The sequence below is a fragment of the Marmota marmota genome, unplaced genomic scaffold (genome assembly GCF_001458135.2).
Source record: "Marmota marmota marmota unplaced genomic scaffold, marMar, whole genome shotgun sequence".
NCBI classification, from domain to species: domain Eukaryota; kingdom Metazoa; phylum Chordata; class Mammalia; order Rodentia; family Sciuridae; genus Marmota; species Marmota marmota.
The window spans coordinates 37,258,061-37,273,232 of NW_025999900.1; the positions used below are offsets into that span (position 1 = coordinate 37,258,061).

Genomic DNA, 15,172 nt, shown 5'->3' on the forward strand with positions numbered 1-15,172 from the left:
TTTGCTATTTCATGAAGGCTTGGCGAGAGACCTCTTCCTAGAGTCCCTGCACCGCTCCTGCTGCGCTGCGCCTCAGAGGCTATCCACCCTGACGCGGGGGCCGCGTGCAGGCAGCCGACAGTCGCCGAGTCACGCGGGCAGCGGCTGGCGGGTCTGGACCTCTGCGCTGCGTGGCGGAGATTCACTCATCTAGCGCAAACTGTCACCTCCAAAAATCCTACCGATTCCCAGCCGGTCTCTCTTTAGTGGAATTTTGCTAGGAGTTTCTCAGCAGGTCGAATCTAAGCGTATCCATGCATCTCTCTGACCCCGTTGTTGAGGAGGTACTGAAAGCGCTGCCTCCCCTCTCGCCGCCATGTTGGATCCCTCCAAGTGTTGAGATTAATTGATACTAAAGAGGTCAGCACAACGCTCATTTCAAGTGTGTGCTAACTCAACATCAGCTACTTTGCTATTGTTATATTTGTTATTCAAGACTCCCCAGCACTAAAAGTTCATGAATACAAATACAGCCACATATGACAGTGCTCTTTTAGATTTCCCTTAAAAACTGAGTAATGTATTAATAGGTATGTTGATCCAGTAGCACACGAATGTTTGTATATTTTTCTCCATGAGAGTGTCTGCTCTCATTGTCCCTGAGTTGGACACTTACACTGTCTACTTGGTCAAGGATTTAAATTTTGCCATTATTTCTAGAATCTTTGAGAGCTCCAGATCAGCATTGTGTATCTATAATTAAACAAGGAAATTAAAATTCAGCCAACAAGAATCAGGACACCCAAAACTGTGCAGAGGCTGCTGGGCAAGTCCCACCCCCCAATGCAGAAACAGTGGCTGCAGGTGCAGCTGCAGTTTAGGGACAGGCTGCAGATCCCCTAGGTGCACTGTGCCTCTGCTGCACAGAGGAAGGTGCCTGAGTCTTCCAGCTGGGAGGTGGAGATGTGCAGGGTGCTGTAGCGCTCCTTAGCATCCGCTGTTGCCTTTAGCCTTCCCTCCTGCTTTGTCCCTGAAGCCAGGAAAAATAGACTGATGAGGCCACCCGCAGGATTCTGTAGGAACCACTGCACCCTGTCTATGGTGGTGGAAAAATTGCACCTCAGAGTAGGGCTGGTTCCCTCCTGGAGCCTCAGGGCTGAAGGACTCTGCTCCACCTGCTGCCCTCTCACCCCTGCTTGGAAAGAGAAAAGCAAACACAGCTGGTGTCACTGAGGAATCCATGACCAGTTTACACACCTGTAGAATATCCCAGGAAACACCCTGAGGATGGAGGCCAGGGAGGGGGCTTGGTGCCAGCTCTCCCTGCCCTCCCTCACACTGTCAGCCCTAAAACACCCTCAGCCCCATCTGGGAGGAACCTGACTCACAGCAAAGCTGCACCCACAGAAGCCCCAGCAGAGCCCCCAGTCTCCTCTGCATGGCTGGCTGCTAACCCAATTACTGGGTGCCTTCTCCCCTGCTCGGCATGTGTCAGGTCTTGGGCCTAGACAGATTTTGTTCTTATAGTCAATACCAGACTTACGGTCCCACCAGACTCAGCAAGCACCACCCACACTCACACCTGACCTCTTCATTGTTTCCTAACCAGAAACTCCAGCAATGATGCCCAGCACAAGCTGAATGTGTAATCTTTTCTTAAGTTGTGTATGTGTGGGGTGTGTGTGTGTGTACTCATGCATGCAAGTGTTTGTGTTGAGGTGGGACAACATGGGCTGGTGGGGGAAGGGAGCAGTAAGGAGAGAGACCCTCAATATTCCTAGTCTTTTCCTGAGAACTAATTTAAGTAGGAAAGTTGAAAAGTTTGCATGGAAGGTAAAAATAGCACAAGGATATCTCAGAGAGCAATAGGGACCTCTTCTAGGTCAAAGCATTCTAGAAAATCATAGTTTTGGTGACTCTGCTTTCTAAACAATAATCAAAATGTGTAGATTGACAGAGGAGTTAAGCGTTGATTTATATGAAGGGCCAGCAAAGGAACACAGTTTCATGATACATGAAATACTCATCCTACTTTTGTGAAAAGTAAATACAAATAAATCATAATAATTTTGTATAGCTAGAAAATGTGTTTATATCTATACATGAACATAACATGTGTTTATAATGAGACTTTAATGGAAAAGGAGATGGGACATGTGTAGGAAGTCCGCTGTGACACCTCCCCCTCCTCTCTTCTCTACCCCTTTCCATCCTGCAGACCCTCAGGGCTGGTTCTGTTCTGTGAACATGAGGTGAGGGTCATATTTTTCAGTTCACCCAAAATGTTTCTTTTTCCCCCAGTTTTTTTCTTACTCATCTCCCTCTTCTAGATTTTTCTCATTTATTTGTCTGTTTTTCTTAGAGAAGTTGTAGAAAGAAAAATTTCATTAGGAATATTGGAAAAAAATCTAGCTTAAGGGATAAAAGATCATCTTAAAAATTTTTAGTTATAAAAATGAAAAAATAGAAATAGGATATATTTATATATCCTATATTATATATATATATATGATACAGTATATAGATATGTCTATTATAGTCAAGGATAGCCTGCAATTCCATTCTCAACTCTGCCCAGGAGCTCCTCAACCTGACCTGATGACGAATCCATGGGGATCTGAGCTCCATCTTAAAGGAGAACTGCTAAGCAAATAAAGAAACAATCAGTAAATAGTCCCCCTGTGCGCTTAGTGCTTAGATTTGCCCACATGTTCTTCAGCCCTTTCCCAACTCTTCCTAACTCTTGTTATCCTTTATCTTCCCATTCACTTTTTTAAATATTCTTCACAGATCCAATTATCTGGAATCTTAGGATCAGTTTCAGGGTGAGAGAGAAGCCTACAGTGTCCCCAGTGAATTAATACCATCAGTGCAGACAGTCACTACACTCTATCTGGTCACAGATCACATGGAAATCCACACACAAAAACAGCACTGCCATGTTGCCTTTGTTTCAGAAATTATGCTTTTCTCATGAATTGCATTTGTTCATGAATCTTCTCCAGCCTGATCCCTGAGTCACTGAAAGGCTCACATTCACCTGAAGTTTGTGCTCTGCTCTGCCCAGAGCCCCAGGGAACTGTGTCATTCAGAGCCTAGAGGTACTCAGTCACATCCCCCAATGGCTCAGGGCTTCCTCAGGTGGAAGAAGGCTTCATTCTTCCTAAGTTCAGCCTCAAAACCACAGATGCCTTTAATCAGAGTGGTCCCTGACACGTACATCAGAAGGAGCTGGAGGCCTTGATTGGGGTGGTATAGGTATCAGAACTGAGATGGAAGAACAAAGGATGAGTAGCTTGCACCTCCAGAGGCTCCTTCAGAGACAGCAACGTGGACATCAGTCTGGGCCATTGACTGGGCCCTGTGTCCTCCAGCAACATCAACATGATGTGAGTGAGGCCTTGACAAACTTACCTATGAAAAGGATCTCTATTCAAAGTCCAGCTGCAATACCAAACCTCTAGGGAACAAGAAGACGGAATTGAATTTTACGCACTCATGGAAAAAAGTATTGTTAGTACTGCTAAAGGATCCAAGCCCTTGGCTGAGCAGAGAAGAAGCTGAGGGTCCTTTTGAGGATCTGCCCTGAGTAGGAGGAATATGGCTGAGAAAACAGTGCCATTGGAATAAGCAAGAGTGGGATATGGCTGATACCCTAGAAATCTATTGACTCAGCACATTCCAGAGATGGTTAGAAGAGTGTCTTCCTTGACAATATGGGTGTTTTCCAACTTTTAAATTCTTTTAATGTGTCTTCTAATGCGTCTGCAAAGAACTGAACAAAGAGCTGAACACCACCACCAGAGTTCTATTTGTGCAGCATTGCCATCTGGGGGCCAAACACAGAAGTAGTTCTTCCAGTGAGCCTTGACATTTTTTAACTTTGGATAATTCAGGAATGTTCTTCCTTTTTAGCTCAATCCACATACATACAGATGCACAGTTTTTGTTGCCCTTGTGATTTCAGAGCCGTGGTGTAATTTGTGTGTTTTCTGACATTTCCTTCTTCCCTAATCCCTGAGTATGTGATCCTGTATGCTGCACCCCAATCATCTCAGGTATGAACACACATAAAGAGAATTAAGAGGCTTCAAAGAAAAATTGAATGTGTACGGTGTCTGAGTTATTGTCCATAACAGACTTCACAGCAGGCATGAGGATAACCCTCAGGGCAGAGGCATCGGGAAATTAATTCAGGCTCAGTTGCTCATGGAGCTGAACAGCAGCTCAGAATCAAGCATGGTGACAAGTAAAACACAAGAAAATAAAAAGTAAGTACTTAGTTGTTACCAGCCAAAGAAAAAGGAATTGCATTTGTTCATGAATCTTCTCCAGCCTGATCCCTGAGGATCAGAAGGATTGGTGCAAGGGAGGGAGGAGGGAGTAAAGGAAGGAGGAAAAGGAACTTATCAGTCACTCTTATAGAATTTCTCAGAAAACCATCAATTCAAAGAAGGCAAGACCATTCTAGCAGAAGATATAGTCGAGGCTTGGGAGCTTAGGCCAACAAAGGCTAAAAAAGAAAAGAGAGAAAAAGATACATTTTTGTATTAGATCATTGATTCTTTTAAAAAGAAGAGAAATAATGAAATTACATCATCTGGTCAATAAAAGTAAAAATAAAGATAATAGAAACTACTGAGGGGGGGGAAGCAGTACAAGAAAGTAGTCATAGTGATATACTGTAAAAATGTTAAAGTAACTTAGAAAATAGTGGGGGATGGGGATTCAATTGAGGATGCCAGGAACATTATTCTCTGGCTGTGACATTGACTTTTTCTAGTAGGAAATGTGAACAAACGTGAAATAATAAAATGTCATAGCCATAATAATTTAATGGCATCTATGGTTTTTCAATTCTATAACCCTCATCTAGACAATGCAATGATTAAAAATACTGTCAACTGAGGCAATGTTGGGGACATATGTTGACTGTTGCTGGAAACTGAAGAGGGAAAGAGCAGATGGGCAGAGCCGGAGCGTGGATAGCCTTCTGTGGACAGAATGGACATATGTGACTGCTCTGCAAACAGAGGCATGTGGTTCTGATTTAAGTATCTGGGGTAAATAGTAGTAGAACCATTAAATATAATATAGAACATACAAGGAAAGAGAACCACAATGAATCACAATGTCTGTTCTCATTGTAAGGAATAAATGGATCTAAACTAAATTTAATTAAACAATGGGGAGTTACTCTGTTACTTTATCACTTCAACTAAAGTTGAAGACAGTGAGAACAAACTTCCACAAAATCTAAACTAAGAAGTTAAAATCCATTCAATATCATGACTTATTAAAGCTTATTCTGAAACCTCAATCATAAAACATATGCTTCTACTACTTGATTTATTAACAAGCCAGTTTATTAATAAACTGAGCTGAACTCAATAACCAGGACACACCTTGACTCTCCGTCCAATATTTATCTTACTCACTTGTTTACTATTTGGGTATTTCTCATAGCTTTTTCAGTCAATTTCAAGTGGTAAAGCAGTCACATTTCCAGAAATTAAAAAGCCCCATCCAGACAGGTACAGTGGTACATGCCTGTAATCCTAGCATCTCGGGAAGCTGAGGCATGAGGATCACAAGTTCAAAGTCAGCCTCAGCAACTTAGCAAGATGCTGTCTCAAAATAAAAAAATAAAAAAGGCTAGGGATATGGCTCAATATTTAAGCACCCTGGGTTCAATCTGTGGTACCAAAAAAAATTTTTTTTGAAGTTTCTATAGCCAGACTTTATCTGTCAGGCAAGATAAACCTCTAAACATTTTAGTGAACTGTAAAAACAAGTTTGATGCCACAGGATTGGGTGTGAACATAATCCTGAACTATTATTGATTTTCAACTCTGAGAATTAACTCACCCAGAAGATATGATCTAATTCTCAAAAGAGCAACACCCAGTACTTCCATCTTGATTCAGAAGGTCTTTAATTCTTATCTCACACAGTCACTTTATTATACATAATCAGTTAATATTCTTACATAATATGGAAAATTTTGACAAGTATGTATACCAAAAAGTAAACTATGGCTATCTAAGAGTATTGAGATTTGAGGGCATTTTAATTTCTTTATTTTATTCACTACTATCTTCTAAATTTTCTAAAATAACTATCACAGTAGTTTGTTACACTGATGATGACCCTCAGTGAACCATGCTTTCTGATATTGACAACCTGTAGAGTCCCCTCCCCATGGCTCTGGATGTAGGGATTCTGACCATGGAAATGTACAGTGAAGCATTCCCCTGGTGAGAAAACTCCCGGGGGGTAACAGGTACCCTGTTTTTCTCTTAGGATCTAATAATATAGCTAATATATGTGCAATATCTAGCTGGTACACAATGCACTGAGATGCCTCTGTGTTAGAGCCTCATCAAGCCTTGACCTTGATTGCAGGCACATAGCTCCTGGGAACAGAAGAACTTGTTTGCTAGATAACTATGTTTCACCAAGCTCCAGTGCTCCTGGAGCTGCCCGCCTACCAGTAACTTCAGACAATGGACTTTCTTGAAAACTGCACAAAGCTCCTAACATTGCATTTTGTTACTGTGAAATGTAACTGCAGAATAAGCAACCTTACTGACACTCTAAACAATGATGTGGTTTTGGTACTAATGATCTAATGTAACCTATTAGTATAAGTAAATGTGATCGCTTGGCAAAGGAGCCACTCTGCCACCTTCCCTGCCTCTGCACCCTGTCTGTATCTCTCTTTATTATTATTCCTTAGAGCTCTGGGTTGGTGTATGGTTTGCATAAGAAGTAGAATGAAGGAAAAAGGACATCATGACAATCCTGAGCTTCACCTGAAGGAAGCTGTCCTGCTTTTTGTGCTCTTGGGAATGTATATAAGAACTCCCACTACCATATCAGAGAGACCATGTGGAAACATCAGTCATATATTCTGTATTTTTAAAAAACATACACACACACGCACACACACACACACACACACACACACGTCTGGAAGAGACAGATTATGAGCCTATAATATACTCAGTCCACTGGCAAAAACTAAGCCACAACCCTACTCTAAAGAATGCTTAATAGGGCTGGAGTTGTGGCTCAGTGGTAGAGCGTTTGCCTAGCATATGCGAGGCCCTGGGTTCGATCCCCAGCACCACATAAAAATAAATAAAATAAAGGCATTGTGTCCAACTACAACTAAAAAATAAATTTAAAAAAAGAATGCTTAATAAATATTTCTGCTTCTGATAATTGATGGAAGTCCTATCACTAAAGAAGAATAAAGCCATGCACCTTAATACACTATCAACTGCAAGTCACACAGACCAAAACTCATCCAAGTCTCCTTAATTATACAAAGCTCTGAATGCTTTGTAATCATTTATTTATCCAAACTGTCTTCAGCCTGGAGGCAGAGTTACCATGCATAACTTGGAATCCAGAATCAAAAGTTATTCTGTGAACCATCTGTTAGTCAGCTTTCAAAGCTGTGACCAAAATACCCAACAAGAACAACTCAGAGAAAGAGAAGGAAGAGTTTATTTTGGCTCATGTTTCCTGAGGTTTAGTTGATAGTCAGCCAAGTCCATTGCTCTGGGTCCAAGAGGAGACACACATCGTGGAAGAAAGGCCTTGTGGAAGACCTCTGCTCCATTCATGGCTTCAGGAAGCAGGGAAGGGGCCACAGGGAAGATGAACCCTTCCAGGGCATGCTCCCCATGGCCCTGCCTCTCCAGCCATATTCCACCTGCCTACAGTTGCCATTCAGTCCATTCAAAGGAGGAGGGGCCGATTAGCTTGCAGCTCTCACAGTCTAATCATTTCACCCCTGAACACGCCTGCGTTCACACAGGAACTTTGGGGGGAACCTCCGCAACACCATCATTTATCCATTGAACCTTGAAGACCTTACCCTGGGGATCATTTGGCCAAAAAATGAAAGAAAATATTATGTGATCTTTCTACAGAGAAATGGTTGATTAATTTATTGGTTTTAATCATAGATAACAAGACCAACAGTTGTATCTCCCAAAACAGTTCTTATATTTGCATAGGTTTATTCAGTTTAAGAGAGGTCTGAATGTACAACACTTTATGTCATCCTCCAAACAGTGATAAAAGGTTAGCAGATTAGGTTAATGACTTCATTATGTAGATATTATAATGTAGGCTATATATCACCTTCATCTGATGAATACTAATTAAGTGCAGAACCTTTGGTGTGATATTATTTTAACTTTTATTAGTGCTGGAAGACAGTTTTACGATCCCCATTTTATAGAGGAAGAAAATCTAAGATTCAAAGTCACAAATGCCTGCTCCAAAGCTGGCTACATTTCTTGTCTGTTCTGCTGCCCTGAGCACGGAGCAAGAATGAAGTACAAGAAGAATTTGAGCCTTCTACTATGAAAGGGCATCTCTTTGCCCTTTCCACAATACTTATTGCCACCAACTTCTTTCTTCCAAAGTGATTAACATACACTCGTATTTATAAATACAAATCTAAAAACAAAATCTGTGCTGTTTCCTCACAGTGAGTGACTCCTTGAAAGGAACTGGGCCTTAACCCCCGCTCCCCAGCTCCCTGACAGAGTTCTTTCACCTCTATACTACAACCACAGCATCATCCACCTAAGACCAGTTGTCCACAGAATAACTTAAATAATTCTTTTTTAAATAATCCCACGGCTCCCAGATATAGATGTTTATTTCATAATTAGATGAAAACATCACAGAGAACCCCCTCAACCCCACCCTCTCAATTCTCATGACAGCAGTTCCACTGGTTTGGGAATAGGTTGTCCAGGGACATGGGATCACTCTGAGCTTGCCATAAAAATGCAGGTGTCTGACATCTAAGCTTTCTAGATGCCTGAGGTGACAGTGAATCATAAAAAGTAGTGCTAGTGAATTAGCCAACTTGTAAATGTCTTTTTGTTATAATTGATAGAAAAGATGCATCTTGGACATGGAATTGCTTTATCACTCTGGGCATTCTGTATCAGGACTTGTTCATTAGGCTAGGAGCATAGGGGCACAGGGAAGCACAGGGAAAGATGGGAGCAAGTGCTCAAAGATTTACATTTTGATGTGAGCCACTGGTGTGTGTGCATCTTCTAGCTGTACTATAGGAATATTTTAATTCACTGGAACATTCATTCTTGCTAATATTTTAGTAGTAGAAATCTGGTAATGAAACAAGCTTGGTGTATTCTGTTGCTGTTTCATTTTAAATTGAGCATTAAGGGAATGAATTGTTTTACTTGTAAATCTGCCAATATGTCTATTGAGAGGCCTGTTGCCATTTCTGACTTCAGTGAAATGTTATCCCCAAGAAAGGATAACAGATTGAGTTGGTGTAGTGTAATCTTAATTATCAAAAAATACTCATGTAGCTTCAGGCTTTTGAATTGGTGAATATTCATGATGTGTGGAAAAGCATCAAACACACCACAATCTCAATCACACAAAATGGGATATTGTGTATATATGCACACAACCTAGAGGGACACGTCCAACTAAGCTTCTTGTGACTGGATGACTTTGTTCTTTGCTTGTGTTTTTATTTTTCCTGTAATGTACAATTTATTTTTTTAAATAAAAATTATTTTAAAAAATGCAGGTGTCTGAATCTTCAGCCTTTGAATCTGTGGTGTGCAGAGGGGTATTTTTCTAAAGAGCTTTGACTCTTCCTTCATTTTCCCCACTGAGAGAATGGGAAGCAGAGAAGCAGAGACACTAGGCTTTTTCCAAAATATCTTGTGAGGGCTGGGGATATAACTCAGTTGGTAGAGTGCTTGCCTTGCATGCACAAAGTCCTGGGTTCAATTCCCAATTTTATATATATATATATATATATATATANTATATATATGTATATATATATATAATTGTATATATATGTATGTATGTATATATATATATATATATATATATATATATATACACACACACATATACATACACACACACACACACGTATGTCTGAATCCAAGAAGTACTGGATATACTGGATACTGGTCTTCTTAAGAGCACTGGGGAGAAGAGCTAGCTTCTTTGGCAACTAGGATATTGTTGCACTTAGTATAAGCCCCTAACCGCTGTCTAGAAAGATGTCAACCAAAGGAGATGGGTTTGTAGGAGCTGACACTCTAAAGTTGCCCCCCACACCCACACAGGGCCACTCCCTCACCAAACTTTGAGAGTTGAGCCAGAAAACAAATACTCTCCTATTCAGTGGTCTAACCCTATGTGGGGGGTGGGGGTGGGGGGTAGAGTGATACCAGACATTGAATCCATGGGTCCTTAACCACTGAGCCACATCCCCAGTCCTTTTTATTTTTTATTTTGAGACAGGGTCTCTGTAAGTTGCTCAGGGCCTTGCTAAGCTATTGATGTTGACTTTGAACTTGCAATCCTCCTGCCTCAACCTTCTGAATTATTGGGGTTACAGGCTGCACCACTGCACCCAACTAGTCCCTGTCATAAAAATCATAGACAACATCCCATTTAAAAAATTTTAAGAAAAAGAAAAAGAAACTCATGGTTCTGACAAAGCCACTCCAGAAGCACTAGCAAGAGACTAGCAACAGAGTCGACTCTGAGAAGTAATAATGTCACCAACTCTGTTTCTGATTCAGGTGTTGCAAAAATAGTCTATAATGCCAATCAGAAACAAATGCTCTCCCCATTCCCTCCTCTACCATCATCTCTGTTCTCCCTTACACACCCACAAAACAGCAGTGGGAACAAAGAAAAGAGAAAGACAGAAGAGAGAGAGAGCGAGTGAGAGAGAGAGAGAGATTTAAACTCAAAGGACACATGGAAGCCAGTTTGTAGATACTTGAACATGAATAGAAATGTTCAAAATTTGTGGAAAAATAAATAATAAACTGACAGGCTGAATTTCTCAAAAGTTGGGAAACATATTGTCCACACTGCATATAGCATGGATATAAAGTATGTGTAGTATACATAAAGTTGTGTATGTGTGTGCAAAGCCACACATATATGTGTAGGCGTCTATACACAAAAACTGAGGAATACCAGTGAGCTGAGCAGCAATACTGTAAGCTACATCATTTCAGATAACTGAATGGTCAGGGACAATGGTGGAATAAAGACAATGCATTATATGCCCTTTTATACTTTTTTTATTTTAGGCCACATAAAGGAAATGCCTATATTTTTAATAAGAAAAATTTTAAAATATAATAAGAATACATACATTTGCTAACACCTTCTGAAAATGAAAAAAATAAAATAAAGTGAAGTTTTAGAAAACCCTGCTTCTGGGCTTCTCCCTAGGCTGCAACTCTCTCCCACAGAGATGCTGCACAGGTGCACACCCAGCTGTCTCACTGTGCCACCCACAGTGCAGTAGTACACAGCACTGTCTTTCAGGGTAACGCGGTGCAGGCTCAGGGTGCTGGACTTTCTGTCAACCGGGATAAACAGAGATGCCACTTCATTTGCCACATTCGTCTTATATCCTTGAATGACAAAGTGTGGTCCCTGGTGGGGGACCTGTCGGTACCAGAAGATGTACTCATTTGTGGCAATGTTGGTGTGGTTACAGGATATGTTCACTTCCTGTCCTTCATAGGCGTCCATGGAGATGCGCTGGGTGGTCTTCGCAAGGCTTAAAGTGCCTGTGGGAGTGAACACAGTCCTGACTTCCATCCTGGGACAAGGTAAATGAGAAGGCCCCACTCAGCTCCCCCACAGTTCTCTCTCATAGCCGAATCCACCCCACCCCACACCCTGCTTCCCTATGCACATACACATACACTTTACATCTCATTTATGTTTCAGGACAAAAATGTTATTTGCATTTATTCCTGGTAGGTCTGCTTTCTCCCTTTCAAGGATAGACCCTAAGGATCTGTAACCCAGAACATCTTTACTGCCCTAATATACATCTCACACAAAGGTTTAGGAGAAAAATAGAATCCCAAAACTCTCCCCTGGATGAAGAGCAATTGGTAGCAGACCAGGTTGTGAATCCCTCCCTATCTAAAATCCTCAGGCCCAGATTCCAATTCCTCTTCATCCAAAAATAACTCACCCAGGATCAGGAACAGTGTCACTCTTATCACCTGCCTCATATTCTAGGTGTAAACTAGGGTTCAGGACGAGGCTGCTTTGCTGACTCTGAGCCTGTACTACAATAGGAACCAGGGGAGAAGCAAAGCAGCAGCTGCCAGGGCCCACTCCTAACACTTCCTCATGGGGAGATCAGCCAGTCGCAGGGCAGCCTCTGCTCAGGGTAGGGCTTCCGCTCAAAGTTCAACTGACTCCCCAAGAATAGAGAGTAAAAACTGCCAAATTATTTTTGGTTCTTTTCTGAGGTCTAACCCCTTAGAGAGTTGGTCTAAATGAATCCAACATAAAGAGGGTAGATTCCACAAATTTCCTTATTCTCAATCCCAGAGAGAGGTCATCTACTGTAGTTGTCTGGCTCTAGGACACACAGATACTCATGGCTCTGAGCATAACCCTCATAGAGCTGGTACTGTATACCCTGAAATGCTCCCTTGATCTCTATGCAACCAAGATGAACCAGGGAATCCCAATCTCATTCCAAAGAAGAGCAGATGAGGCAGTCTGAACCAGACTCTCCATCCTCTGACACCTGGTGTCCATGTGTGATCCCACCAAATCCATGTCTAACATCTCAGACCCCATTTAACAAATCTTTAACAGAGAAGCAGACCCTTCACTAGTCTGTAACAGACCAGCGATGGTGGGACATCTAGTGTAGAGTCACTTCCCAACAAATCATCACCTCACTTAATGCAGGTGACAAAGAAGAACAAAACAGGTTTAGAGTCTGAAAGACCTAAATTCAAATCTCAGCTGTCCCAGCTTGTGACATTGGGATGCTCATTCCTCTGAGCCTCAGTTTCATCATCGAGAAAACAGGGACTAGAATATCTATTTCAGAGTCACACTCAGCAATAAATTATAGTTCCTTCACTTTCCCTTTCTTTCCATCTGAACCACATGCAAAGTACCATGGCCAGTAGAAATCACTTGCATAAAATTACATATATGACTTGAAAAGATATATTGTTACAGTAAAGCCAGGCCTTGTGACACATGCCTGCAATCCCAGCTACTTGGGAGGCTGAGGCAGGAGGATCCCAAGTTCAAGACCAGGTTGGGCAACATAGTGACACCCCATCTTTAAAAAGATAAAGAAATAAAATAAAAAGAAATAAACATAGTATAAACTCAATAACAGTAACATACACATTTACTTTTTTAAAAAAAAAGCATTTTGGGGGTGGGGATGTGGCTCAAGCGGTAGCGCGCTCGCCTAGCATGCGTGAGGCACTGGGTTCAATTCTCAGCGTCACATAAAAATAAAATAAAAGATATTGTGTCCACCTAAAACTAAAAAATAAATATTTTTTAAAAAGCCTTTATGAAAAGATCCATAGGCAAAAGATACCATAATGTTAACTGAATCAACTAAATGCTGTCATAAACATGTTAGATTTCACATTAATGTGAAAAATTTTAAATAGTGGCATGTTATTTGAGTTATTTGCTCATATAATATAGGAATGAAAAAGTTATAAGGAAATATTTGGAAGGTGTCTCTTTCAGGACTAAAATTGTCCAAAGCATTCTGAATGACAAAAGTTTCCATTTTCTCATGCAAAAAAAAAAATCAGTGAGTGCTGATAATCTCTACTAACATTTGACAGAGAAGATATCACAAGGCATAACATAAATAACCAGCTCCTCCTTGGGATCAGATGAAGGAAAAAAGAAGTATGTAGGAGGAACCTGATGATTGGAGAACACTTGTACAGACCTGAAATATGAAAGGGTTTAGACACATTAGATCCAAGTCATTGGGACAGCGCCCCCCTGTGGTAACTTGTACTTGGACTAGAGTCAGTAAGGCTCAGACACATGCAACCTATAAAACATCATGTATCTTTTTTTCAGGGCAGTAGCAGCATCATGGTTTAGTCATATGGACCTTGAGTATACTTTCTGAAGTGGAAGAAGCACTGGATGAGGAGTCAAAGTGTATTGTGAACAATTCTGTGGACTTGATAGCTGTGTGATTTTGTGCAAATCACCTGCCCTCTGAAAGGCAGTTTCTTCAGCTCTGTATGAGAGATTATAGGTTCCATTTAATGAGCACAATATTTTCTAAAACTACATCATTCTATAAACATATGAACTATGTTAACATAAGAAATTATTACAAGACCAAGATGATCTTACCTTCTCAGGCCAAAAAAAAATGGAACTCGGCCTTTCTGTGTTTCCACCTCCTACTATCTCACTGGGAATATTACTAGATAAATAACTGGAGGAAGAAGCACTAGAAGTTTGTCTATGCCTCAGCCTAGAGAATGAAAGTACCATTGGCAGCAGTGATGTGTCATGGGTTGAATTGTGTCTCAAGGTGTACATGTATCAAAACATCATATGATACTCCTAAATATATACATACAATTTTTATCTGTCAATTAAATTTTTTTAAAAATTTAATGAAACTACCATATGATCCAGCAATCCTACTACTGGGTATATCTCCAAAGAAAATGACTTATCAGTATGTCATGTACATACCCATGTTTATTTTTTTGAATTTTTTATTTGTTCTAATTATTTATACATGAGAGCAGAATGCATTTCAACTCATTGTACACAAATGGAGCACAACTTCTCGTTTCTCTGGCTGTATACCATGCAAAGTCACACCATTCATGCAATCATACATGTACATAGGGTAATAATGTCCATCTCATTTTACTGTCTTTCCCACCCTCATATCCCCTCCTTCCCCCTCACTATCTTCTGCCAAATCCAAAGTTCCTCCATTCTTCCCTAGTCACTCCCCATGTTTATTGATACACTACTCACAATAGCCAAGATACGGAATCAGCATAGGTGTCCATCAACAGATGAATGGATACAGAAAATGTGGTACCTATATGCAATAGAATATTATTCACCTATAAAAACAAATGAAATCCTATAATTCATGACAATATGGATAAACCTGAAAACATTATGTTAAGTGAAATAAGCCAGACATAGAGAAACAAATAACTCCTGATCTTACTCATATGTGGAAACTTAAAAAGTGCATATCAAAGAAGTTGAGAGTACAACTGTGGTTACCAGAGACCAGAAAGGGAGGGGGGAGAATAGCAGAAGAGAGGTTGTTCAACTGGTATAAAGTCAC

At 40.7% G+C, this 15,172-nt stretch overlaps 1 gene segment (V, D, J or C); it reads right to left on the bottom strand.

Annotated features, from left to right (window-relative positions):
* Positions 1 to 878: 878 nt before the first annotated feature.
* Positions 879 to 12,132, bottom strand: LOC125615399. The segment is given in 3 exon segments: positions 879 to 1,171; positions 11,304 to 11,606; positions 12,023 to 12,132. Coding segments are annotated over 3 exon segments (636 nt in total).
* Between the last annotated feature and the right edge of the window lie 3,040 nt (positions 12,133 to 15,172).